This window comes from Pelodiscus sinensis, chromosome 17 (genome assembly GCF_049634645.1).
Source record: "Pelodiscus sinensis isolate JC-2024 chromosome 17, ASM4963464v1, whole genome shotgun sequence".
NCBI classification, from domain to species: Eukaryota; Metazoa; Chordata; order Testudines; family Trionychidae; genus Pelodiscus; species Pelodiscus sinensis.
The window spans coordinates 39,321,374-39,346,280 of record NC_134727.1 but is presented as its reverse complement, the minus strand read 5'-3'; the positions used below and the strand labels follow the sequence as shown (position 1 = coordinate 39,346,280).

The 24,907-nt window shown below is 52.6% G+C and overlaps 2 protein-coding genes across 4 annotated transcripts in view; one reads left to right on the top strand and one right to left on the bottom strand.

Moving 5' to 3' along the window:
* Nucleotides 1-24,907, bottom strand: part of CYFIP2 (cytoplasmic FMR1 interacting protein 2) — a 78,153-nt gene that overhangs the window by 17,724 nt on the left and 35,522 nt on the right. For all 3 annotated transcript variants that reach the window (XM_075900621.1, XM_075900623.1, XM_075900622.1), the window contains exons 12-26: nt 24,196-24,315; nt 23,568-23,693; nt 23,077-23,243; nt 22,573-22,720; nt 22,102-22,255; nt 21,442-21,598; nt 20,018-20,114; nt 19,034-19,110; nt 17,610-17,718; nt 16,793-16,912; nt 15,616-15,815; nt 14,799-14,886; nt 6,998-7,141; nt 6,575-6,665; nt 5,057-5,187 (exon numbers count right to left, since the gene is read on the bottom strand). In XM_075900621.1, coding sequence (XP_075756736.1) covers nt 5,057-5,187; nt 6,575-6,665; nt 6,998-7,141; nt 14,799-14,886; nt 15,616-15,815; nt 16,793-16,912; nt 17,610-17,718; nt 19,034-19,110; nt 20,018-20,114; nt 21,442-21,598; nt 22,102-22,255; nt 22,573-22,720; nt 23,077-23,243; nt 23,568-23,693; nt 24,196-24,315 — 1,929 coding nt within the window. The remainder of the gene's footprint in view (nt 1-5,056; nt 5,188-6,574; nt 6,666-6,997; nt 7,142-14,798; nt 14,887-15,615; nt 15,816-16,792; nt 16,913-17,609; nt 17,719-19,033; nt 19,111-20,017; nt 20,115-21,441; nt 21,599-22,101; nt 22,256-22,572; nt 22,721-23,076; nt 23,244-23,567; nt 23,694-24,195; nt 24,316-24,907) is intronic.
* Nucleotides 316-13,205, top strand: FNDC9 (fibronectin type III domain containing 9). Its single transcript, XM_025179023.2, has 2 exons — nt 316-493; nt 12,510-13,205. Exon 2 carries the CDS (start codon nt 12,517-12,519, stop codon nt 13,168-13,170), a length of 654 nt encoding a protein of 217 aa, XP_025034808.2. The 5' UTR covers nt 316-493; nt 12,510-12,516; the 3' UTR covers nt 13,171-13,205.

Genomic DNA, 24,907 nt, shown 5'->3' with positions numbered 1-24,907 from the left:
GGGGGTCTCTTCTGGAGACCTCAGAAGCTGGAACCCTCAGAACCCTCAAGTCTGGAACCCTCAGAAGCTTCCTGGGCTTCCGTGGTGACGAGCGAAGACCAAAGATGCTGCCGGAGTACCTGGCTGACGCCAGTGCGGATGGGGGAAGCGAACCTGCAGGTCTTGGGAGCACCCCATAAGCAGCACATTACATCTGTCCTCCAGCTGCCTGGCACTACTCTTGTGGAGGCCGTGTTCTTGGCAGGATGCAGGGGCCCCCCAAGACAGCAGAGGCAGCTGGCTTGCCTGTCTCTGAAAGGGAAAGACCCGTGGCAGTCCTGGCCGGGTTTGAAGGCCCGGGCCTTGGGCAAGACTTGCAGGCAAAGACCTAGCTGGGGTCAACAAAGAACGGTGGTGAGAGGTGCCGAAAGCACAAATGTGCGCCAGAGGGAGAACCCCCCAAGAATACGAAAATAAACATAGAAACAGAGGTACATGAAGTGAACCCAAAGAGGTAAGAGAGAGCTAGAAGTTCATCTACCAGACAGCACAACGCTCAGGGTCTTGCCGCAGAAAGTTGGGCAAGAACTAGTCGTGGTGAGTCTGCCCGTCCCTTCGCTACGTACCTTTGTGTGGAGCATGAGGATGCACAGGGTGCAGGGGAGGACCCACGGACACTGCTGTGAGAAAATCTCTGCTCAAAGGCACACGGGCACCTCATGTGGCCCACCCATGGGCACAGTCACTCAAAGCACAACAAAGCGATGGGGGGTTGCACACTCAGAGGCGTTGCCTCCCCAGCAGGGTTTGGTCTGTTGCTGGGCCACTCTGGTTAGGAGATGCATCGAGTTCTGGCCAGACCGCAGAGAGTTCACCAGAACAGAGCTGTGACCATGGAGGGAGTGGCTCAGGGAGGCCTGTTTTATTGTGCACGTGGATCTCCCTACTTGGGGTGCCTTGGCGGAGGCACGGAGACCCAACAAGCTGCTGGGAACAGTCTGGGGCATGGGCAGTGATGGGAACAGCCGCGAAGGCTGCCGTGTGGTGGGGAGAGTGCAGGGCGGGGCGCAGTCAGCACGGGGGAGGTGAACGGAAGCGGATGGCATCACGGGTCCTACACGGACACTGCGGCTTGTAGCATGGAGCGCTCCTGGAGTGGGCACAGATGCATCGCACGGGGTCTTGCTGCCATGTTGGCAGAACCATCCTCCCATCCGGGTGCACATTCAGCCCCCGCTACTTCAACCCCGAAACAGGCCCCGCCGGGGAAATTACCTTCTCCAGCTGCTGCCCGTATTCACTTATCATCGGAGGAAGAATTAGGTATGTCAGTAACACCCTTCCTCTTCCTCCTACCAACCCTCCCTGCCTTACACCAGGACTTAACGTTATTGATAAGGAACAACAATGTGGAATGGAAGCTACATCCCCGCCTTGGCTGTAGCCCTCACCATCAGTCAATAGTCTGATCTAACTATCTATGTGAGAAATGTGCATCTGTCTGTCTGCAAGTCTCTTTGTTCAAGAACGCCTCCTACACCGGAAGAGCTAGGACCACCGCATTCGGCAGGCAGCTTCCTCTCACTCAAAGGGTATGTCTACACTACCCCGCTAGTTCGAACTAGCGGGGTAATGTATGCATACCGCACTTGCTAATGAAGCCCGGGATTTGAATTTCCTGGGCTTCATTAGCATAAGCGGGGAGCCGCCATTTTTAAATCCCCGCTGCTTCGAACCCCGTGTAGCGCGGCTACACGGGGCTCGAACTAGGTAGTTCGGACTAGGGTGAAACGAGGAGTACCGGTAGTTCGGAATAGGCACCCTAGTCCGAACTACCTAGTTCGAGCCCCGTGTAGCCGCGCTACACGGGGTTCGAAGCAGCGGGGATTTAAAAATGGCGGCTCCCCACTTATGCTAATGAAGCCCGGGAAATTCAAATCCCGGGCTTCATTAGCAAGTGCGGTATGCATACATTACCCTCCTAGTTCGAACTAGGAGGGTAGTGTAGACATACCCTAACTTAAAGCAAGGGCAGGGTTTGGTTGTGCCAGGACAATGGGAAGTGCTGGGAACGGGACTCTCTTCCATAACAGAGAAAGGGAGGGGCACAGAGAGGAGGGATGTGGCACAGAGCGGCCACTGTGGGCAGCGAGCCAGCAGGGGGGAACTATCTTGCACAGTGGCCACTGCAGGCAGCTGCAAGAGGGTGACCACCAGGGCTGAGGCTCTGCCATCTTGCCTGCCAGTAGAGCACGTAAGTAGCCCTGTGCCCCAAACCCTTTCCCGACTCCCAGCCTTGGCTGCAGCCCCAGATGGAGGATGGGGGGTGGGGGGAGACAAAAGGCCCCTGCCGGACATAGGGGCAGGGGAAAGAAAGGCCCCTGCAAGCTGGGGGTGGTGGTGGAGAGAAAGCCCTGTCTGGTGGGACCCCCCGCCCTGAGCCCCTCCTCCCCCTCCAACCCTCACTTTTGCACCCTCCATGCCCCCAACCTCGTGCTCTGCCCCCCCATCCCTAAGGCCCTGCCCTGACTCCCGCACCCTCCACACCACCAGCCGCCTGCCCTGAAGGCCCCGGATAAGTCTGCTATTGCCATATCGAACGGTTCAACAGCCACCATAAAACAATAAAAGCAAGTACGTCCACTGTACTGGAGTCCCATCATGGGGGAGATTACAAAGCAGTTAGGGATGTTGTCCAAGCTGGTCTACTGTGACTGAACTCTTCCCTACTCTAACTCTGATCGGACAGTTCCTTGCATGATGCAGACAGGAAATTCGGGTCTCCTAAGAGGTTATCTGGAACAGCCTCTCAGCAAAGGCATGGCACCTTGCACCTTGGAAAACAATTGCCTTTGCCTGGCTGCATCAAACACCGAGGCCGGGTCTCCTGAATAAATCAACGACTTTGCCACTTGATAAAGGAGGACGTTTCCTCCCACGCACTCCCACAAAGAAGGAAATTACGAATTCACATGCCTGCAGATATTTGAGGCTCCCGAGGCCATGGGAGTCTCTCCGTGACTTCCGCTGATACTGGATTAGGCCCTAGAAGCACAAGAGAGAGCCTGGCCACCTCCATTATGTCCCATAAGCCTCCTTTCGAGCATTTGATTGTCAATCACGCTTGGCTGCCTGGTGCTCTTTGGATAGAGACGTACCCAGTCGGCTGAGCCCATCCAAAGGAGTTCACGCACATGGGACTGGATGCAGATTAAGACCCCAGATGCCCAAAGAGGAAAACCTAGCGCATCCGCCTCCCGTGCCACCAAGCTTCAAAGCCGTTCGGCTCGGAAGGGCCCTCTAGCCTCATGCTCTCACGGTGGATGGAAAGAGATGCCGTGCGAGTCTAGAACTGCATTAACATAAAAACAGCCAGACTGGGTCAGACCAAAGGTCCATCCAACCCAGTGTCCTGTCTGCCCACAGTGGCCGACGCCAGGTGCCCCAGAGGGAGTGAACAGAACAGGGAATCATCAAGTGATCCCTCCCCTGTCGCCATTCCCAGCCACTGACAAACATTCCTACCCATCCTGGCTAATAAGTACTGACAGATCTATCTAGCTCTTTTTTGAACCCTGTTATAGTCCTGGCCTTCACACCATCCTGTGGCAAGGAGTTCCACAGTTTGACTTTGTGCTGCGTGAAGAAAAACATCCTTTTGTTTGTTTTAAATTTGCTACCTATTAATTTCATCTGGTGACCCCTAGTTCTGAAATTCCTTACTGAAGAATTTAAAAACCAGAGAAACGAGACAGGCCGGTTACGGGAACCCCACCAATGTGGTCTTTGATGGTAACCTCCCCGCACAGGATCTCCGAATCTTGTTTTCTGGCCTACCGCATGCTGCTGATATACTCTCAGTTTCCATGGCAACCCAAGAGTGTGCATTACTCCTCCGAGACACCATCCCGTGCACCGCACAGAGCCATTTCAAAGGCAAAAACTGCACGGCCAGGGGAGAGCTGTGGCGGGGACGAGGGACGACCGTCCTAGCAGAACCCAGGAGGAGGCGAGCAGGAGATATTTGGCTGCTATCACTGTACCAAAATCAACCCAGACCACCAAGGGTCACATTTGTGTATCTCCAGTTTTCTTAACAGAATTTCTGTTCGTGCTGCAGGGATGGACAGGATGAGAGACTGACAGTCACCGTGCCTCCAAACCAGCACAGCAGCTCATGTGCCCGCCCTCCGCCCCATCTCTGTCCACAGGCCTTGACTCACAAAGAGCGCGTCTCCCTTGAGCAGGAGTGCGCTACCGTGGAGTTAACATCTCTTGCACAAGTCAAGCCGCACTGAGGGGCTGTGTTAGCAGCTCAGGGAGCAGAGCTGGGGCTACACACCCGCCGGGCCAGCCCACTCCAGCTAAAGGCGGCGCTGCCCTCGAGATAAGGGGGTTTGTCGGTGGGTGGAGCATGAGTCAGGGAAATGCCGTAATTCAAGTTAGCTTTGCCATGGAGACAAGCCCCAGGAAATAACCAGAGCAGCAGTTCCCACGAGAGTCCCACGGCCTGCGCCTGCTTCGTTATTATTATCGATTTATATTGCAGGGAGCAAGTCAGGGATCAGTGCCCTTTGGGGCTCAGCGATGGTCCCTAGAAGTGACTCCTGGAAACAGGCACCTCCTGATTCTGAGTCTGACTTAAAATCCGACCCCACCCCCGGTAGCTTTGGGTCTAAAACAAAACCTTCCGGAATCCAGTTCTTGGGCTCCACTTCGGAGCCATTGCCGACTTAAATATCTGCCCATGCTCCTCGCAGGCTGCCCTGGCTGTCCGTGCCACAAAGCCAGTCTCAGAGCCCTGTAGAGGATGTGTGCATGTTGCTGCCTCATGCCGTGGCACTTAGCCCACTTACAGGAGAGATAAGAACAAGGGCACTCTGTAGCCTGAGCTGGCTTTGTAGCTCAAGCTGTATGTAAAGGCTCCTACTCTGAGCTCCAGAGGACCCAAGTTCAAATCCAACCTGTGGCCGTTACCTGTGTGTGCACAAAACCAACCCGGCCCCAGGGAGGCAGTAAGTCCAAGGGAAGCATAGCATGTAGCCAGCTAATGCAAATGCAGGTGTCTTGGCCTTACCAGGGCCTGCTCTATGAGGAGGCAGAAGAGAATGGCATTGCCCACTTCTCGAAGGCTCTGGAACACATCTGTCTTCAGCTCTGCGTACTCAATGATGTCCTTCAGCTGGTGATGGAAAAACTCCAAAATTCCTAGAGAGACGCGAGAAGGGTAAGACTATGGGGAAAGGAAGAGCAGTAGCACGGAGCTAACCAGGGGCTTGCACAATGAGCTGGTCAGTGCCTAATGTTTCCTGACCCCGGACAGCTAATTATAAATAGCACCCCCCACACCTTTATGAACTGCAACCAATAAGCCTGATTCTCCTCTCACCCTGGAGTAAATAAGGAGGAACGCTCTTGAAGTCAAAGGAGGTCAACGTAGCAGGGGGGAGATCAGAACTTCCAAAGCTGCCTGGACCAAGCCAATTTTCCTGCCCACCCCTATTTGCAGAAAGTCAGTGGTATTGAAACTAAACTTTCCATGGACGGGCGGCCGGTATGCCGGGGGGGGGGGGGCGGTTGCCTTCCCACCCCCGCAATGCCTGCTGTAGGGGCGCTGGAGGCGGAGTGTTTCTGTGCCCTCCCTGCACTCCAGGGCCTCGTGTCCTCCTCCCTCCCTGTGCTCCGGGCTGGGGAAGCTGGGGCATGCGTGCCTACCCTCCTCCCCGGCCCATGTGGGGGGCAGGGAGGCAGCTTGGTTCCTATGGCGGGGGAGGGGGGGAAGGGCTTTGATCTATAAGAATGGTGCTTAAAAAAAATCTAGCAAGCAAAACAAAACACTGGCAACACGCATGGTCTTGCTCCGGGCATTCTGTCGCTAGTCACAGCCTGGCTCAGGCTCAGCCCGGCTCTCATTTCCACAGCTACACAAAGATGCACGAGGGAGCCACAGCAGCTGCTCCGTAATTCAAGCTGTAAGAGTTTTTCCCAAACAGCCAGAGCGCCATGCCATCCCCTGCTTGCACAAGCAGGCTTCCCTCCCAAGCTGCATTCCAGCAACACAAGCGTTAGGGAGAGTTTGAGCTGGCACCCAACCAGCGAGCTAGGAACTGTGCATCGATCCCACGCTTTGTATTTTCGTGAGGATACTGTCTATTTATGCACTGCTCAGCTGCTTCTCATGGTAACGTCTATGCCTGCACTGGGTTTTTTTTTTTCTGGGATACCAAGGGTATCCTGGTAAAATCCTGCCACATCCAGGGAACACGTTTGCTCTTCCGCTTTTTTTTGGTGGAAAAGCAAATGCGCCCTTTCGGGGAGCCCTGTATTTCTCATTCCACGCCTCCAAAATTTGTCTCTGTGTAGACGGGGCCAAGTTTCGGAAAAGCCTCTTCCGAAAAGACTATCAGGAAAAGCTACCGGAGCGCAATTTGCATAGCTTTTCCCGATAGATCCCAAGACATAGCCCTAGACAGTCTTAGAACTCATCCTTTTCAGCCCTTGGAGAACAAGCCAGTGGGTGGTTACTGGCCCATGCCGGGATGCCTGCTGCAGGCCTCGGTGGAGAGGCAGCTGCATGGCGTGTCCGAGGACTGACCTGGAGATCCGTATTCGTGTCTTGGCAAGCGGCAAATCTTGGGCATCACCTCTATGAGCGTTTTCACATACTGCAGAATGGTGCCCTGCAACTGGGAGAGGAAAGGAGCTCAGTTAACGTGGAAGGAGGTGTCTCAACTCGGAGCACAGGCATGTTAAAGGGGCTGCTTCCGCCACCAGGCTGGTAGCGTCTGCAGCAGAATGCAACACTGATCGCAGAATCCTCAAACCAGGGACGTCCTTATGATTTCTGGGGCCCTGTGCAGCCCAAGCCCCTGCACCCTCCATTCCCCAATGGGAGGGCAGCCACTCCATGGGGCAGGGCTGTGCTCAGGGCTGGGAAGGCAGGAGGAGGCTGGTTATCTGAGCCAAGCCTCCCAAAGCAGCGAGGTTCGCCCAACACTTGTTCCAGACCCGTCATTACCAGGCTTTTGACGATCTTCAGCAGCTCCTCCATCACCACCGCGATGCCTTGGTAGCCGAGGAGCCGGCAGATGGTCTTGAAATGAGGAGGCCCCACGAAGTTGCGGTAGGAACTGTAGATGTGGCTGTAGGCGATGTTCAGCGGCTGGAAAACGAGAGGCACAAAGACAATAATGGGGACCAGCAGCCTTTGCAAGGCTGCTCCCTAAGATTCTTTCCCAGGGGGCGTTTTCTGTCCCTCCCCTCCGGGTACCTTTTACAGAAGACAAAGGGCACAAACCCATTTCCTGGGGCACGTCCTTTTGGGGAAGGGGAAGGTTACAGTGACGGAGAATTTGTGTTTTGTGCCTCAGCTTGGAAGAGAGTTTGAAACAGACACCTTTTGGCGCTGTGTGGGAGAAACACCTCTGTAACGCCTGTACAATGCCGGCTGGGAAGTGTTCCTGGGCACACAAGAGCCACAGCCGGGGCTTTTGGCTGCTGAGCCCATACACAAGCACTGCTGCCTGTTGAGAAATCCCTGGTAACAGCCGAGGGGGTATTACTGCATCCTATCCCCGTCGCTTCGTCTCATGGTGATCTCCAGGCAAAAGCCCACTTGTCTCTTTTCTGTGTGTGCAAAAGGCCTGCCTCTGCATCCTGACGGGGGCCTCTGGGCCGAGCGATCGCTATCACAGATCGATATTTCTGAGGGGGGACAAGGGCATGGGTAGTGGGTGAAGGCCCACCTGGGGCTGGCAAGCCCCAGCCCCGCCCCTCCCGCCTGAGGCCCCGCCCCTGGAGCCAAGCCCCACCCACTCCCAGCCTGATCCTTCCTGACCACCTGGACCGCCGGGGCTGCTGGGATTTTTAAAAGATCCCATCCTGTGTCCGGTGACGGGCCTTTGCTTTGGGAGTGGATCCCACTGCTCTCGCTGTGCAGCTCCCCAATGCGGCTCTGTCCGCCCTGCAGTGGGACACCCGGGGCTGGCCCGTGTCGGCTGAGTCAGGCTCACGGGGCTGCAGGGCTCTGAAACAGCAGGGCAGGCCGACCCTCCGGGGGATACCCACGCCGGGACTGGTTTCCCCCAGAAAGATCCCCATTTGTCTTTCCTGCCGGCAGGCGCTCCTGGGAAACGTGATGATTCCCGCGAGGCGGCCTCACTGCAATCAAGGAGCAATTCCACGCACAGCCCCCGCCGTGGGCTGCAGAGCTGTTCTCTTCGGGTGCCGCCGCATTAGCATTCCAACAGCCTCTGCCTCTCCAGCTGCCCTCCCACCGCGGGGCTGCTGCTGAACAGGGGCCGCTGTGTGACTAATGGAGCTGGGAAGCAGCTTTTAAAACGTACTTCGGCACTAGCCCCGAAGCTACAACCTCCATCCCCATTGCACAGGGCACTGCTAGAGAATCTCTTTTAGAATGCGCCTCGGCTGCCAGCGAAGCAGGGCGGTTCATCCCTTCCCGTCCTGGCGAGGTTTCACTGCGGGCAGGTCGCTGCACTAGCCCCCCACTGCTCACCTGATCCCCCTGCAGCAACGAGACCCAGCGCCCGACAATCCGCCACCCTGTCTGGGGCCCCACCCCTAGTTTGAAAACCCCAGAGATAGAAAACGAGTGTCTACCGAAAGGCGAGCGTGGTAATTGGTGACAGAAAAGCCTGGCTAGGCAACCAAGTTCACCCCCTGCCAGAAGAGAACCCAGGAACCCTGTAGGGCAGCGTTTCTTAAACTGTGTTCTGCGGCACAGGCAGTCAGAGGTGTGCCGCGGAGAACAGCAGAATTCAAAATGGCTGCCCTTAAAGGGCTCAATACATTTCCCTGAGCCTTTTTTCCCCTCAATAACTTCCCCCCAGACCCTTCCCCCCCCCAACCATTTTTTCCCCCCTCAACAAAAAATCCTTGGTGTTCCACATGAAAAAAAAAAATTGTTCGGTGTTCCTCCGTCTTAAAAAGTTTGAGAAACACTGCTGTAGGAGATGGACTCTGCTGAATTGCTACTAGTTCAGAGGAGGGCAACGGGACGGCTGCCATCTCAGGAGAGATTAAAAAGACGGGGACTTTTCAGCGTGGGAAAGAGACAACGAAGGGGAGACATGAGGGAGGTGTATCCAGTCACGACTGATGTGGAGAGAGTGAACAGAGAAGAGTTAGTCACTCCTTCCAATCACGTAAGAACGAGGGTCACCTGATGAGATTCATTTTCCAACAAACCAAAGGAAGCATTTCTTCACGTGATGCACAGTCAGCCTGTGGAATCCAGGCAGTGCTGAGCAGAGAACAGGTGCACACTAGCAGGCCTGGCAGATGCATGATCAGACGCGTCGACCCAGCTCAGCAGCAATGAACCAGCAGAGAGAAGTGGGCTGTTGGTATTTGACACACTCTGTGGGGGATAGCTGCGGCAACATAGCTGGCTCCCAAAGGAGTCAGGCGCCTAAATCCCTTTTACAACCTGTCTCTTTTTCTGGAAAAATAAGGAAATATCTCCCTCCTTCGCTGGGTGCTACCCACATCGGCGTGGGAAGTAGGGCTGCAGGGTGCTGCAGCACCCTAGGTTTTGCACCCAGCTTCCGCACGCCCAGGAGCCAGCTCAGCTGCTGACCAGCCCCGGGTCCTGGCCTCTGGCTCCTGTGAAGTCTCGCCAGCTTCATCACCCTCTGGATCCTGCTGCGCACCATCCCCAAGGTCCTCGCCACCAGCCCTGGAGGCTCCTCTACCGCTCGGGGTCCTGGGGCTCTGTTCCTGGCCTTGGCCCGGGGCACCGCAGCTGCTTCCAGCTGTGGCTAAGTTGCCAGCTCTCCCAGACTGGACGCCATTGCCGCAGAGCGTGTCCGATCTGGCAGAGTTGGCAACTGTAGGTGTGACCCCAGCTCGGATGGTGAGGGGCACGTGCAAGTGAGAGGAGGGCCCAGCTCAGCACCCCACCCTAAAACAAGCTCCAGCACCACTGGTTACCTCTTACCCCAGACTGCACATCTAGAATTGAGCACATCACGTGGAAGGCAGTTGTCTCTGAATTCCTCTCACCTGTTTACTGCAGGTTGAACCTCTCTAGTCTGGCACTCTCGGCAACACCCATGGTCCGGCACGATGTTTGTTAGGCCAGTGTCCACTTAGCGTGGGCGCGGCCAAGTTTCCCGCGGTCCTGTAAAGTTTGTTTACAGACCCCAGTGCTGGCTCTCAGTGTTCTGTGCTGTGACTTAGCTCGAATTCACCCCTCCATGTCTCCTAACAGCCCAGTCAGCGGTGGAAGTGTTAGCAATGCTGCTGGACAATATCGACCTCCTGCAGTTTGGCAAATTCTCTGGTTCAGCACTGGACAGGTCCTGAGGGTTGCAGCGGCCATGGAGGCGCTTCTCACCTGGCCCCAAGCTGCTGCAGTGGCAGAGGGCTATGGTTGTCCTCTCTCTTTCCCGGGGACAGCCTGCATGCTGACCCCTTTGTCCCCCGCCCTACCCCAGGGCAGAGATTTTAACAAAGCCTGGGCATTTTCCTTTTTCTTTCTAAAAAAGAAAAATCAATCGAGTTAAGGCCTCGAGCACGGCCGCTGGGTAACTCTTCTAGTAGTTAATAACGGGCTCTTCAGTCCCGCAGCAAAAAGTCAAACCAAGAATCACAACCACTTTAGGATCTATGCACCTCTGAATGCCCGTTAGGGAACTGATAATGGGGCAGAATCGAAAGCAGCTGGGAGCTGGCTGGCTGAGGTCTCTTTCCTGCTAATTCATCCCCCATCTAAAAAGAAAGAGCCAGAAAACAAAACCCACATCTGGTTCTTTCAGCCTCACCAACACTTCTCCCAGACAAAAGCTACTGGGGACAGCACGCCCCAAGCACTGAAAGATGCTTGACTACAGTTCCCTATTGGTTGCTATGGCAAGTGATGACGCCATCAAAGAGGGCTATAATACAAGCCTGTGGAGCGGTGATGGATTTATTCAGCCAGCAACCAAGCAAGCGTTCCTGGCTGGGGAGAGGAAAGCAAGGCATCGTGAGCTCGGTTCTGACCATTGATTGGCCACTCTTCAGAGACGAGCCAGGCAAGGTAAAGGGCCTTTTTACTGATTGTGCAGCTACTTAATGGTGTGTACGTGTGTCTAGCTGTTCCTGGGAGGAAATCAGGCTACAGAGCAATTGCGAAGAGGAGAGGTTTCTTAAAGGAGAGAACGTAGGAAAAAAGAAAGACAGACAATGAAAAGGAAGACAATCCGGATGGGCAGCGTTAGTCTAGTTAGCAAAGAAATACGAAGAGCGGGATGTTTCTGCTTTATCGAAATGCATTTGTGCAGAGAAACTGATTCTGCCCTGAAGTTGGAAAAGGGACTACCTGCCGCCATGGAGGGGCGGGGGTACCAAAACAATCCCTGGCTGAAGCGGAAGGGTAGATTTCAATCAAATTCACCAGCTGAGTGAGCATGGTGGTCAATGATTCCTGGGGAAGAGCTGACCATGTTTTATTAGTTTTGATTGCTGTTATTGAATTTATTTGTACTTCAGTAACACCCAAGCATCCCGATCAGAATCAAGATCCCGCTGCGCTTGGCACAACACACAGCATCTCAGCTGCCCTGGTGTTTCCTATAGCAACAAGTTAGTGACTGAAAATGCCAGTGGGTGCGTAGGCAAACACAGCAGTCTCCGTGCACTTTTCCAGGGAGTGCTGTGGGACTTGGATGGACAATCAGAAAGAGTATCGGAAGCTCAGAGATGAGAGGCTTGTGTTGAACTAACAACTAGTTTATTTGCAATGTTCTTTATGTTCCGTAGGGAACATAAGCTTGTAGCTAGAAACTCAGCAGAGGTCTAATGTCTGAGCCGAGCATCAAGGACAAACCCACCTCCCATTTCTTATTTTGGACTGGGGACCTTTTAGTCACCAGATGGGATGGTCAGGGTACTGGCCTGGGTCTTAGGAGACTCAGGTTTAATTCCTCGCTTTGCTACATATTTCCTGTATGACCTTTGGCAAGTCACTTAGCCTCTCCCTGGCTCAGTTTTCCTATCTATAAAATGGGGACCACAGCACTATCCAACTTCACAGAGCTGTGGGGAAGGCAAATACTTGGAAGACAGAGGTGAAAGTGCTAGTGGCAGAACTGTACTGACCCATGCAGATGCTGAGTTTGCCAGTTCCATTCTAGTGTACCAGGGCTGTTTGAAATAACACCACTGCTCTGAACTGTGCAATCCCACCGACAATACTGGGACTGGGAGAAAGCGATTGAATTTTGTCATGTCTATGTCAAGTCTTGCTTTCTTTCCCAAAACTTTTTTTTTTCCTGTTTCTTGGCCAGCAAATTTTTTTTCACTGTCTAATGGCAGTAAAAAAAATTTCATGCGAAGCTCTGAGCATTTTTCACAAACACGTCTCTGGGTTTTTCACCCAGCTTCGCGATTACAAATCCCCTTGACTTCTGAAGACTGCATGAGCCCGAGCTAACACGCCTGGGAGTCAGTGGGAAAGAGTCCAGTTGATTTCCGTGGGCTTTGGCTCCGGCTTAGTAATTTAAGCATTTCCTTGCTTCTGCTTTCAGAGCTACAATGAACATTGAAGTCCGCAACATCTCTGGCACACGTGCCACCGTCTCCTGGTCCGCAAACATCCCCTGCCCAGAGAACTATTATCACGTCCTGTACCGTCCCAATTGGAACAGCGTCTTTGCGGGATACTTCCGCCAGAACTTCCACCGTGAGGAGAGGGTTCCCCACCCCCTTAACCACCTGGTCCTCCACAGACTCACTCCCTCCACTGTCTACATCCTGTGCATCACCTGTAAAAACTCCTACCCCTCCAGCAACCACTGCACAACGTTCCACACCCTCAACCAGCACCCGCTGGCCTGGCGCGGCTTGAAGCAGGAATCAGCCACCTCCATGTGGATGGTGAGCAGCCTACTGCTCCTCTGCTTTGCGGCCTTCTTGGTCTTTGGTTGCCTGCAGTTTTGGTCCTCAAGGTGCCGCAAAGGGTCATGGCTGCAGCAGTACAGCGCCGACCCAGAGCGGGAAGCGGGAGAACAGACAGGCTCGCCTGAGGGGACCGGAATGAAGGAAGAGCTGTTGGAAGTCCCCATGACGTCTGTCCGAATGAGTTCTAATTTCACAACAGAGAGCCCACACAGGTCCCCCCGGCGCTTCTTTCCACTCCGAAGCAGCGATGACAAAAGGGCCATTTTACCTCAGCACAGGCTCAAGTGAAATAAAAGGAGCCCCCAGTATGGGGGAACGCATGGCATTTTGTCTTTCATTTTAGCGGGGCGGCTCTCATGCCGCAAATGCTGACCTGACATGCATCAGCGCTCTCACTGCACTGCCTGATGATGGACAATGGCAGCCCCGGGTGAAGTGGTTGCCAAATTTAGAAAAAAACAAATCATTTTCCTTCTCTCCTGGTTTATTGAGAATAAATTGAAGAAACCAGCAAAAAACCAAGCCCCCAAGAAATTAAGGCTCAATTCCACTGTCAATAAACTTCACCTCAGTGGAGTGACTCCAGCTTTGCACCAGCATAGCAGAGATGACAGGCCTTTGGAGCGGCATTGAGTGGAATAAAGACAGTGGAGTTAATTTGTTTAGAAACAGCCCTTTTGGCCTAGTGGTGGAGCACGGACATTTGAGCAGACTTGGCTGCACCCCCGGAGAGAGTCAATGATCTGCATGCTGAGATTCAGTCACACAACAGGGCTCCGTCACGTTGAAAACACACCGTTCCTGACCCAGGCTCATAGTGCCCTTCCAGCGGGGCAGCTCTGCCTGTCCCCAAATCACCATGACAACCGGCATCCTTCAATAGCGTTGCTGCAGGCAAGGCCAGGAGTCCATGGACTCAGAGTTGGACCTAAACTCTAGGCCTGACCCTGCTTCCTTGGAGGTCAAAGGCAAAACTGCCCTAGACGTTAGTGGGAGATAGCACCAGTCCTGGGCCTGTGACAGTTGCACCCTGCAGAGCAGCTGCCTGCGCTGTGCTTAGTTACCGGAGACCAAATCCCAAGAGGTTCTTGGTACCTCATGGCCTACACCGGCTCCTCATTCACCTCAGCGTGCTTGGCCTGGCTTGGGGGATTTTGGTTCTTGGGGGCACCTTTCACCAATGGAATCACTGAAGGGGAAAACCAATCAGCTATTTTGGGTGGGCTCGCGGGTGGCTCAGGACTCTAGGAAGGGCTGATTGAGTGGTCTAGTCTAGGTCAGTAGAAGAATCTTACAGTGCCCCAGCATGCGTGCGATGTCTGTGTTGGGGAGTCATCTCACAGGGTCTTCTGACACCTTTCCCTGGTAATAAAATTCCCTCTTCAACCCACATCTATGCCTCTCCAGGCTCCTTGGTAAACCAGGCTGCCATGTACATCTGACTGACAGATTGCCTGGCAGTGAAGATAAGCAACATCTCCACACCCCATTAGTCCAATAATTCACCTTTCCAGTGACAGGGGGCCTGATGTGGTATCATATAATGGGGGGGAGCCCTCTCACCAAGTCTTGCCACCCCATTCTAATTTCTGCATCACTGGACGGGCTGTTCAGTGGCTCTGACCCAGGGTTGGTCATCACCCCAGCGCTGTGGCTTGTGAGCTCACTCTGACACCGGCGCTTTAAGGAGGCACAAAGAACGACCCAAACAACAACACAGCACAGCCGCTCCCTCACCCAGCTTGTCAGTCTCAGCGAAGCCAGGCTGACAAGGGCGTTTCTGTTGTTCTGCTCACAAACCTTTCCTGGCCTTTCCCTGCCTGTGAATGGTTTCGGTGTACAAGCTGCTTTCCCTTATTGGTCGCCCCCTTCCTAAATAAAGTCCCTTGAACTGGCCGACGTGGCTCATTACTGACCTTTGAGCCGTAGAGGTAATAGGGCTGGACGTTGGCTGGTTTGTCTCTTTGTGGTTCCTGGGTGAATGGAATAGCTGTCCGTACAAACCTGGGGAGTGCAAGGGGAAGGAAAGATGGTGTGCGTTAACTGCATTTCACACCAGCCACACTGTGTGTATGTCACATGCATTGCTCTTTCAAAGCTTAGGTCTTGCCTAGGTAATCACCCACAGGTGCATTCAAACTTGGGACCTATGGAGCTCTCTATAGCTTGAGCTATAAAGCCAGCTGTCTCACAGCTCAGGCTATAGAGCTCACTCATTCTTATTTCTTGCTGTAAGTGGTCTAAGTGTCACTACAGGGGACAGTGAACCACACCCTATACGTGTGGGTTACACCTACACTGTTGCTGTGATCAATCTTCTGGAGTTTGATTTAGAGAGTCTAGTTAAGACTTGCTAAATCGAACTCAGAGGGTGCCCTCGCCAACATCTGGTACTCCTGCTTTTGCAAAGAAACCTGCCGCTGTTGGGACACTGCCAAGCTCAGCTTAAGGTAAGCCGACTCCAGCTACATATGCTACGTAGCTGAACTTGCATACTTTAAACTGAGCTGCTGGGTCTGGCGTAGGCCCAGTCAGAGAGGTTCAAGTTTCACTCTAAAAGGCAATGGTGCATTATAAGGGAAAGGAAAACCCTTCTACCTTGTTGCAGAGTGGAAATCTACTGCTGTCACCAAGGTCTTTTTGTATTGTGTGTGGTGGGTTTGGGGCCTGTGAGTTACGTCCGTATTTTGAAAGAAGGGCCTCCAGATACCCTCTCTCGTTACGTTTTCTTACCGGTTGGTGGAGCCATTGTAGCAGTAGTTGGGAAGAAAGTCAAAGTTCAACTCCCAGAAAACGTGCAGGGTGATGCGTCCGTACGGCGCAGAGACGTTGTGATTGGCCTCTCGGAACATGGCATCAAAACTGTCCAAAGTCATGTGCTTACACAGCAGCCGGTGGGTCAGACGATTTATCTCCAAGAGCCATTCCAGCTCCTGTACCAGGCAAAGCAACAGCAGGAGATTGCAGATGTTACCAAGATCTTAACAGAAGTCTTATTCTCTGAGCAAAGAGATGGTTCCTAATATTCACACACCCGCGCAAGGTCTTCCAAGTAAGAGTGTAGCAAATATTAAAGACACTGCTTGAACTCAAAGGCTAAGGGCATTTGCACTTCCCTCCAGGGCCCCCACTCTACCATTCCCCTTCCTACAGGAAGTGAAAAGTGTTTGTTCCCCATGGAGCACATGCTTGCTAGAGTATCCCCTTTCACATCAGAGTCCCTGACAAGTGGAAATGGAATTTTACACTTCTCACGTCTGCTGCCTTTGCAGTGTATCAGGGCTCTGAACTCTGTGTGCAATCAATCCAGAGGTTAGCCACATGGATGCAACAGGTGGAATTAAACTCAGGACTTTTTTCTCCCACTTCCCAAGGTGCCACTATCTGTGCTTTATGAAGATCCTCACTATGAAAATCCCCAATATAGTCCCTTTGTGGAAAATGGGAGCCCTAGAAAGACCTAAGGTTGGTCACAAAGAAGGAAAGAGAATAGATAGATGGGTGGATTTTAATGCATTAGTGGACAGTGGTGCATACACATACTCTGTCAGTGTATCACACTTGCTGAGTCTACGGATTGAACCTCTCCAGTCTGGCACCCTGGGGACCTGACCGATGCCGAACCAGAGAATTTGCCAGCCCACAGGAGGTCAATATTGTCTAGCAGCATTACCAGCACTGCCACTGCTTACTGAGCTCAGACACTGAGGAGTAAATCAGAGCTAAACAACAGCACAGAACACTGAGAGCCAGGACTGGTGGCTGCAAACAAACTTCATGGGACCGTGGGAAACTTGGCCACACCCATGATAAGTGGACATCTGGCTAACAGAAATCATGCCGGACCATGGATGTTACCAGAGTAGAGAGGTTCAACCTGTACACCATTTCGGACAACCACTGAGCTTACCACGATGGAGGTCAGGTCTTCACTCTCAAAGCGGCTAATGGCCTGGTCTAACGATTTGTACATCGCCGCGGAAATACGCTGAGTTATGAGCCTGTTCAGGTCAATTGACCTACCCAGCAGCTGTGGACAAGAGGAAAAGATACTGGTGGGAACATGGAGAGATGGACCCCAACTAGAGCCCCAGAGGCAACGCTTCTGGACAGTGGAGAGAGTTCGGATCTAGTCCATACATTGCTGGTTAGGTCTGTGTCTATCTAAAAGGGGGTTTTGGGCCTGGAAGGTAAATAACCTCTCTTTCCTTGACTGCACCTTGTCAATATTAGGATAAATGCTTTTGACTTGGTTTTTGGATTATGCTTTAAATATAAGAAATCTATTGTCATTAATCTTGACTATATCCAACGATAGAACATGTCCTAGACATGGGCTGGTCCTTTTTGAACCAAAGAGCCAAGCTACATCAAAATTCAGAACAAGTGGTCAACAAAGAGCTGTACGAGAGTGCCCATTTTCAGGGCTGAGGTCTTGGCACAGGATCTGGGCATAAAGAGGTGAGTGGGACATGAACTCACAACCCCAGGCTCTGGAGACTACTGTGACCTACCCCACCAAGCTACCTTCAGCTTGTGCATTATCTATGTATTGTGGGAATGACAAGAGTCTTATATTTGGTTCTGTTCTGAGCCATATTTAGCTCCAGAACCATAGGCTGCTGATCCCCATCCTAGACAGTGACATTTTCATCTGACAGTAGGACCCAACTAAATTCCTGACATTGGGACCTTTAGAGCCATCTGAGCCTCCTCCTCTGCTGTACCTGGACATGTCTCTGTTTGAGTAATGTCTCGTAGCGATTGGACGGTGGGTAAGGGATGATCACTCCATAATTCTTACATTCAGCCCGGAAACGCTTGTCCAGCAAGACACTGGAAAAGGAAAATATCATCAGTACTTTCACACCGTCGTCCTTTCTCTTTCCTCTTAATCTTTTCCAAGAGGAAGCCCCTGTGAATCATCCGCTTTATGGGCTGGGAGGGTTCCCCCAACCCATCCTCCCTCTCTTTAACTAACTTTATAGCCTTATGTGATGGGGCATATCATAGAATCATAGAACAGTAAAATTGGAAGGGACCTCGAGAGTCATCAAGTCCAGTCCCCTGCCCTCACGGCAGGACCAAGCACCATCTGATCATCCCCGACAAGTGTCTGTCTAACCTGTTCTTCAATATCTCCAGTGATGGAGATTCCACAACCTCCCTAGGCAATTTATTCCAATGCTTGACCATTCTGACAGGTAGGAAGTTTTTCCTAATGTCCAACCTCAACCTCCCTTGCTTCAGTTTAAGCCCCTTGCTTCTTGTCCAAAGAGGACAATTCCCCCCCCCCCCCCCCCATGTGACACTCTTTTAGAATCCCACACTGGCACACAAATGGTTACCAGGTGGTATAAGCAGCTGTTCCTAGAAGGCGAGGTCTTCATCAAAGAAGGCACTCGAGGCAGTGAGGACAGAGACCCAGGGAGAAGAGGCTCAGTAGATGGGGTCTAGAGTTCCCCTCCCTCTGGGAAAGGCATCCGGACAGGGGCAGAGCTAGCTCTGTAGTGGGCCCTACAACAGGAGCAAGACTCCTCCAGGGCAGCTCGGTGCTCCATCTTCTGCAAGAACAGGGAGATGGAGAGAACCCAAGGTTCGGCATTATGGCAGGACTTCCCTCAGGGCTCCTCCTGCCAGGTATAGCTTTCCACGGCTCGGAGGATCGTGGCTGACCAACACGAGAGCCTATGTCCCTGCCAAGGTCTGATGAAGGTACCAGCTTTGGGGCACACCAGCCCAATGTGCGATACACCAGGCCAAGGACTCCCAAGTGGTGCACCCTTCCCAGTACTACAGAGCATGGCTGCTCCGCTACTGGGGAGGGAAGTGCCTGTCTGCTCCATTTCTTTCCTGCTGGCCTCCACTCCGGCCCTGTGCATTGCAGCTATGGGGAACTGCAACACAGGCTAGGCTCAGACTGCCACTTACTGTGCTAATTTTATTTCCCTCTTCGCTTTGTTCCCCCCTCCCCAATTTGTTAGTTGGAGCCACCTCTTGTGGTCTGGTCACAGGGACCAACATTTTCAGGACCGGGCCTGTCACTTCTATTGTGTGCCTACAGCACTTCACACCTCCTCCCCCTTGGCCCCTGCCTGGAGCACATACAGCTGAGCAAAGCGTAACAACAATATTCAGGGGACTCGCTTACCTGCCAGCCATCGCTTTGTAATAGGCGAAGACCTGATCTGCCAATTTGTACACAAACTGATCAAAACACAGGTTCACCTGACAGAGAAAGGAATATACATCACAAGGGTGTGAGCAATATCAATGAAATAGGGTCTTGGAACAAGTGAATGTGCATTTGTGTATTTGTGTGCATGAGAGAGAAACGCTATTTGATAAAATACTATCAGTAGCAAAGTACTTTCCCCTGCATTTCCTGTCAGCGAGGAGAGAGGTTTCCACACTCTCATGCTAAAAGAATGCAGACTATCGAGCATTTACGTTCCTCGCCTTTTATGAATCCTACCATAAAGCCTTCCTCTCCCATCTCCTGTCCTCTGGTTCTTTCAGTTTGAGCAGAGTGGACAATGATGCTGATTTGAACTGAACCAGAATTTTGTGGGTTTTTTCCTCACTGAAGTGAAATAAGCTTACTGGACCATTTTGAAAGGCATTTCAAACCAAAACGTCAATGCAAAATGAATCAGCAAAGGGCAATTTTTTTCAGCTAATAGTAAATGTGCCCCAAAATGCATTTTTTGCAGCAACAAAACTATTCGCAAATTTAAATGTGAATCGTTTTCAGGGCGCTTCCTTCATAAAAACGTTAAAAGCTTTCTTTTCAACATTTTCAAAACAGGTTGCTCGGCTCTGCTCTCTGAGTCCTCTCTGGCTCTTTCCCTACTGACATTTCATGACTCTTTGGCTATCAGTTACCCTTTACGCATCCCAGAGGTGAATATTTTGCTTCCACTGGATCTACATGGAGCTGACTGCCAGATGGACCCTTGGCAGCCTTTGGACATTTGTGGCCTTCTCTTGAATATTTCTCAGTATTTTTCCTTTTTTTAGGGGATGCTGCTAATTAATTCACTGCAGAATTAGTCTGTTCGCTCCGACAGGACATGCCAGAAGACAGCTCTTCATTCATTGCCCCGTCAGACAAACACAGGAGAACAGAACTTACTTCCGCTTCAATTTCATCGTATAGGAACTGCTTTTTAAACTTGGTCAGGGCGTAGTATGCGCTGTCATTGTACAGGTCCAAGGGATACAGCACATACCTGAGGGGAAGAGCATAGATCACATTAGTCACAGACCCATGAAGTTCATGGCCAGAAGGGAACACCTGCTCATCCAGTGTGACCGCCCAGAGGGCACCACCATCGCCCAGCAGCCAACAGCTGCAGTGAAACCAAATAGTGGTCACAGGAGACTAGACTATGATATGCCACAGCCAGACAACAAGGGGAAGGATGAAGTGAGACAAACCCAGATAATCCCGGCAAGCAACTCACTAGTCACAGAGGAAAGCAAAAAACCCCCAAAGTCATTGCAAATCAGATCTTGGGCGAAATTCCTGCCTGCCCCCTGCATATGGCGATGACTGGGACACTCCTGCATAGTGCATCAGAACAAGGAGGCTGTGTCTACATTGGCACCCTTTTCTGAAAGATCCCTTATTCGGAAAAGGGCTTATTTTCCGCAAGATCCCGTCTAGACTGGCGCTTTTCTCCGGCAAAACCCCGAGCCGGAAAAAAGCGGCAGCCATGTTCATGCAAATGCCGCAGGGGATATTTAAATCCCCCGCGGCATTTGCAATTCCGAAGTGTCTCATTATCATCCCTTTTACGGAAAAGGGTGCCAATGTAGACACAGCCGGAATGTGTCCCATTTGCAGCCAATGTTCCTCTATTTTTTCCTCATCCATGTGCAGAATATTTTTGTTGTGTGCACTGAGGCATGTGCAGATGTGCACCACCCGGAGAAACACCTGCTGCCGGCTGTGAGCATTGTACTGATCAGCTGGGTAGTATTTGACTCTTCCCCCAGTTGGCTGCGCAAGCACTGGGCTTGCAGGGGACACTGGTTTGCAACTACTCCAGCCCAGCAATGGTTGTTGGAATGGAGAATTCTCCAACCTCAGGTCTTTCAGCTTCACTTATTCCAGTTCCTGAAACTACCCCCCACAGCCTCTAGGTCACAGCTGCTGGAACTTGCTAGAGAACAGCCAGTTTGCTGCTAGCGGAGGGTCCCCCGCACCCCCATCCATGCCAGGCAATTCCTTGTCTGCCTGTCCTTTAAGAAACTTCTGTGCTTCTCTAGCTTTGCAAGGGACCTTGCATGGAAAACAATTGCCTTCTAAGGATGCAGTTATAACACATAGCGCATGGCATGAGCGTTACGATCACTTATTGCTGGTTCTACCACAGTGCCTGGGAACTCCCGTGCTGGGCACTGCACAGAGAGAACCAAAGGACACAGCTGTATCACAACGTCCCAGAGACGCTCCAACACTGACTATGATCCTCTTATAAAACTTCCGCCCCCTGGGATAGATCCCTGAGGGCCTGCGAATGAACCCGCTCACAGCCCCCCCTCGGCTCTTACTCCATCATGGAGGGCTCCTTGGTTTCCAGGATGTGGTCCGTGAGAATCCAGGGCATGGACATCTCGATGGGGAACTGGATGCGACGGCCCATGGTCAGCTCCAGAAAGAATTCCCGGAACCAGAGCTGGGACAAGTCGCAGCACTGCTGCAGGGCTTCTGGAACGACACAGGGTGTTCCCCCCGCACCGGGAGGGCACCAAATTTACTGTCTGCGAGAAAGCCGGGAGAATCTTACAGCAAGGGGCAGGCCCTGTCGCCTTTACTTGAAATGCGGTTTAGCTATTCTAGTCCATCACAGTTCTCAAACCATGGTACCCGGGCATCTTAGGGGAGGGAGAAAGGATTCTTAGCCTCACTTTCTATCTGGGGCAGCAAGGCTCAGGGAGATCAAGTAACTTGACCAAGGTCACACAATAAATGTGTGTCAGAGCCAGGAAACGCGCCCAGAGCCTTCCGCAGAAGGCCGCCCCTGGTTACTAGGTTCTAGCTCTCATCATCTCTGAAGGGATGCCAGGGTCTGGTAACATGCCTGAAATCAGACCCAAGGGCCAACCCTTGAATCCAAGTGAGATCTGCTGGGTAGGCCGCTTTCGAGCCAGACGGCCCCCCACGCCAGGCAGCATGGGCAGGGCGCAAGTCTGTCTGTGTCAGAGCCTCACCGCTGATGTTGAGGAGGTGAGTGAAGAAGAAGGACTGCTTGTGAAACTCCTCGATGGCCAGGACTATCGGCCCGTCCAAGCTGCTCCTCAGGGTCTTCTTCGAGCCGCTCTTGTCTGCGATGAGCGACTCCAGCATGGTCCGCACCATGTAAAGCTTTAAAAAAAACACATCAGCGTCTTGACAAGATGCAGCAGCACCTGGGTCTTCTACAGGGAACTGCTCCACTCCCGTCCTGAGGAGTTCCCACCCAGTGGCTGGATCCTGTAGGCTGCTTCCATTTTTAATGAGAGGCCCACAAAGAAGATGGCTCTAGCATGTTCTGCAGGACTAACGATGCACCAACGGCTGCAATGGGAGCCTTCTGCATGCAAGGACTTGCATGCAGAAGAGTCCAGGGACCAACAGCTAATCCCGAGTGGGATGACTTCCTGGCCCCGGGACTTCCTGGAGCAGGGAGAGGGTTTACGTACCTGCGTGCTCGATGGCCCCACCGCGCGTCGAGGGACCTTAATATCGAATCCGCCTTTGGGGTCCTTCTCGCCTCTCAGGCAGGGGTCATTCGGGGGCTCCCGACCTCCCTCCCAGTCACAGATCGTCTTCCGGATTGCCTGAAGGACACTGGGACGGTAAAAGCAAAGCGTTCGCGCTGGCCCGTAACGGAAGGAGAAAAGACCCAACGCTGTGCTCCCGGGAGGCAGGAAAACACACGGTGCATGGACACGCAGTGACATGGCTGCTCGCCCCGGCTAGTCTGGGGAGGGCTGCTCCCCAGGGGTTACAGGCCACAAGAGGCTGAGCAGCTCACCCTGGTTAGCTACGGGCATGCGGTTCCCGAAGGGTGGGTAAAACGCGCAGATCGGCTCTGGCTGTGGCTACGGGGGAGCTGCTCGCACCGAGGGTCACCCACAGGGGCTGGGCTGCCGACAGGAACACACTGCATAGGGACTCGCCCTAAGTTAGGTTTTGGGCCCCACCTGATCAGAACGTTTTTCTTCTTCCGGACGGCTTGTCTCAGTGGCTCCCGGAGGGTCACCTGAGCAAAGTCCTGCAGGGCTGCATAGATAGTGTTCCTGATGGCCTGGTTAAAGACACTCTCCATCCGCCCCATCAGCACTTGCAGACCCTTGATCATGGCAATTACCTGGGGAAAAGGGACAAAGTTGGATACGTTCCCTTATAGAGAGACAACGCCAGTGACTGAGGAAGGAGTATTCTCTCTGTTTTACAGCAGGCCCTGGGAAGGGAGTTAGCTGCCCAACACCTGTTGAAAGTTAGCACGCGGCTGGGTGTCTTATTCCCCTAGACTGCTCTGAAACCCCCAGGTTAAGTGATTTGCCCAAGGTCACACAGGAAGTGTACAGCAGAGTAGGGAACTGAACCCAGAAATCCAGCCCACTGACTTTGCCACGAGACCACCCTTCCATCAGACGGCTGCCCATCCCTTTGGGCAAAATGAGCCACTTACCTCTACAAAGGCAAACTTCTCCTCGCTGGTGTAGTTGTACCGGGTGGCTCTCTCATACTCCTCAGCGGTGCCCGGGCAATCTTTGTTACAGAACTTATCGGTGGGGTGTACCAGCTTCCAGGAATACTGGAAGGAGAAAACAAAACCAGTGATCTCACAGGAGCCCAGCGGAGCAGGCGGAAACATGCATGGTCTGAGGAGGGCTTTCCATCCGCTTAGAAAAACACTCCCTCGCCTCCTCTGCCGTTGTTTATAAACAAACTTCCTTTGGGAAGCTTGAAAGCCAGCTGTGTCTAGATCTTATTCCACTGCGCTGGGCGAGCACTTTGCTTTGTTTATTGTAGGACTGCAAGCGAGTTCTGGGCCACTGGCATTCGGCTCTTCTACTTTTCTAACATCGAGCTGACTCTTAACGCTTATTCCTGGATTTCTCAGCACAACAACGACCAGCATCTCCCCCTGCTCTCCGTTCAATAAGCCATGGGGAAAAAAAAAGTCAAATTGCAAAATGTCAATGAAATGTCAGTGAAAATTCTTTCAATAACAGTTGGCTAAATGTTTACATTTCTCATTGATCATGGACAGAGTCCCAGCAAGCACCTGGAGCGGTGGGATGTTACTTACTCACCACTTCCATGACATGGGCGCTCCACTTGGAAAGCAGCTGCAGCCCCCGTAAAGCCAAGTCAAAGAGCTCTCTGTATTCCTCATCTGACTTCTGGCTGTCCAGCCCCGAGCCAGTGACCACCTGTTGATTCCCACACAGGGCCACAGTTAAAGTCATAAACCCAATGCCAGGCTCTTCTATCAACCACGGAACGAGATCTCTAGCACCCCGGATTGCCGGCTGAAATGCATTTCATGGGGTTTTAGAAGCGGAGCCGAAAATGCAGCAGGCAACGTATCCCCGGCTCCGTGAAAAGCAAATGGTACAATCCTAGCTCGACAGGACGCTGAGTACGCCCACAAGCAGCGTATTTCCTGCAGGCCTGAATCTCAGTGTGTCTATCCGACAGCATAAGAAAAAAATACAACTCCCCTCTCATCATCCCAGTGCCTGAGATGCCCTCACGATAAGCCAGCTCTTTGGGAGCCCCTTTATTGGGATTTAATTGACAACAGAAAAACACCCGCACCCAAAGGTCTAGGCACCCTACCCATCAGATAACCACCCGCGCCGACCCTGCACCAATAATAGTCACAGGCAGAGACGAACGGACTCGTTCAGCCAGAACAGCACGACAGGCCCTTTAGTCTCTCCCAGAAATCTTCCGCCAAAGCCCCGGCCGATATCAGATTTGTTTCAGCTTAAACGATAAAAGGGCTCCAGCACGAAGCTC

Coding starts and splice junctions, on each gene's coding strand:
- FNDC9 (XM_025179023.2), top strand. CDS start 12,517: ATGAACATTGAAGTCCGCAACATCTCTGGCACACGTGCCACCGTCTCC.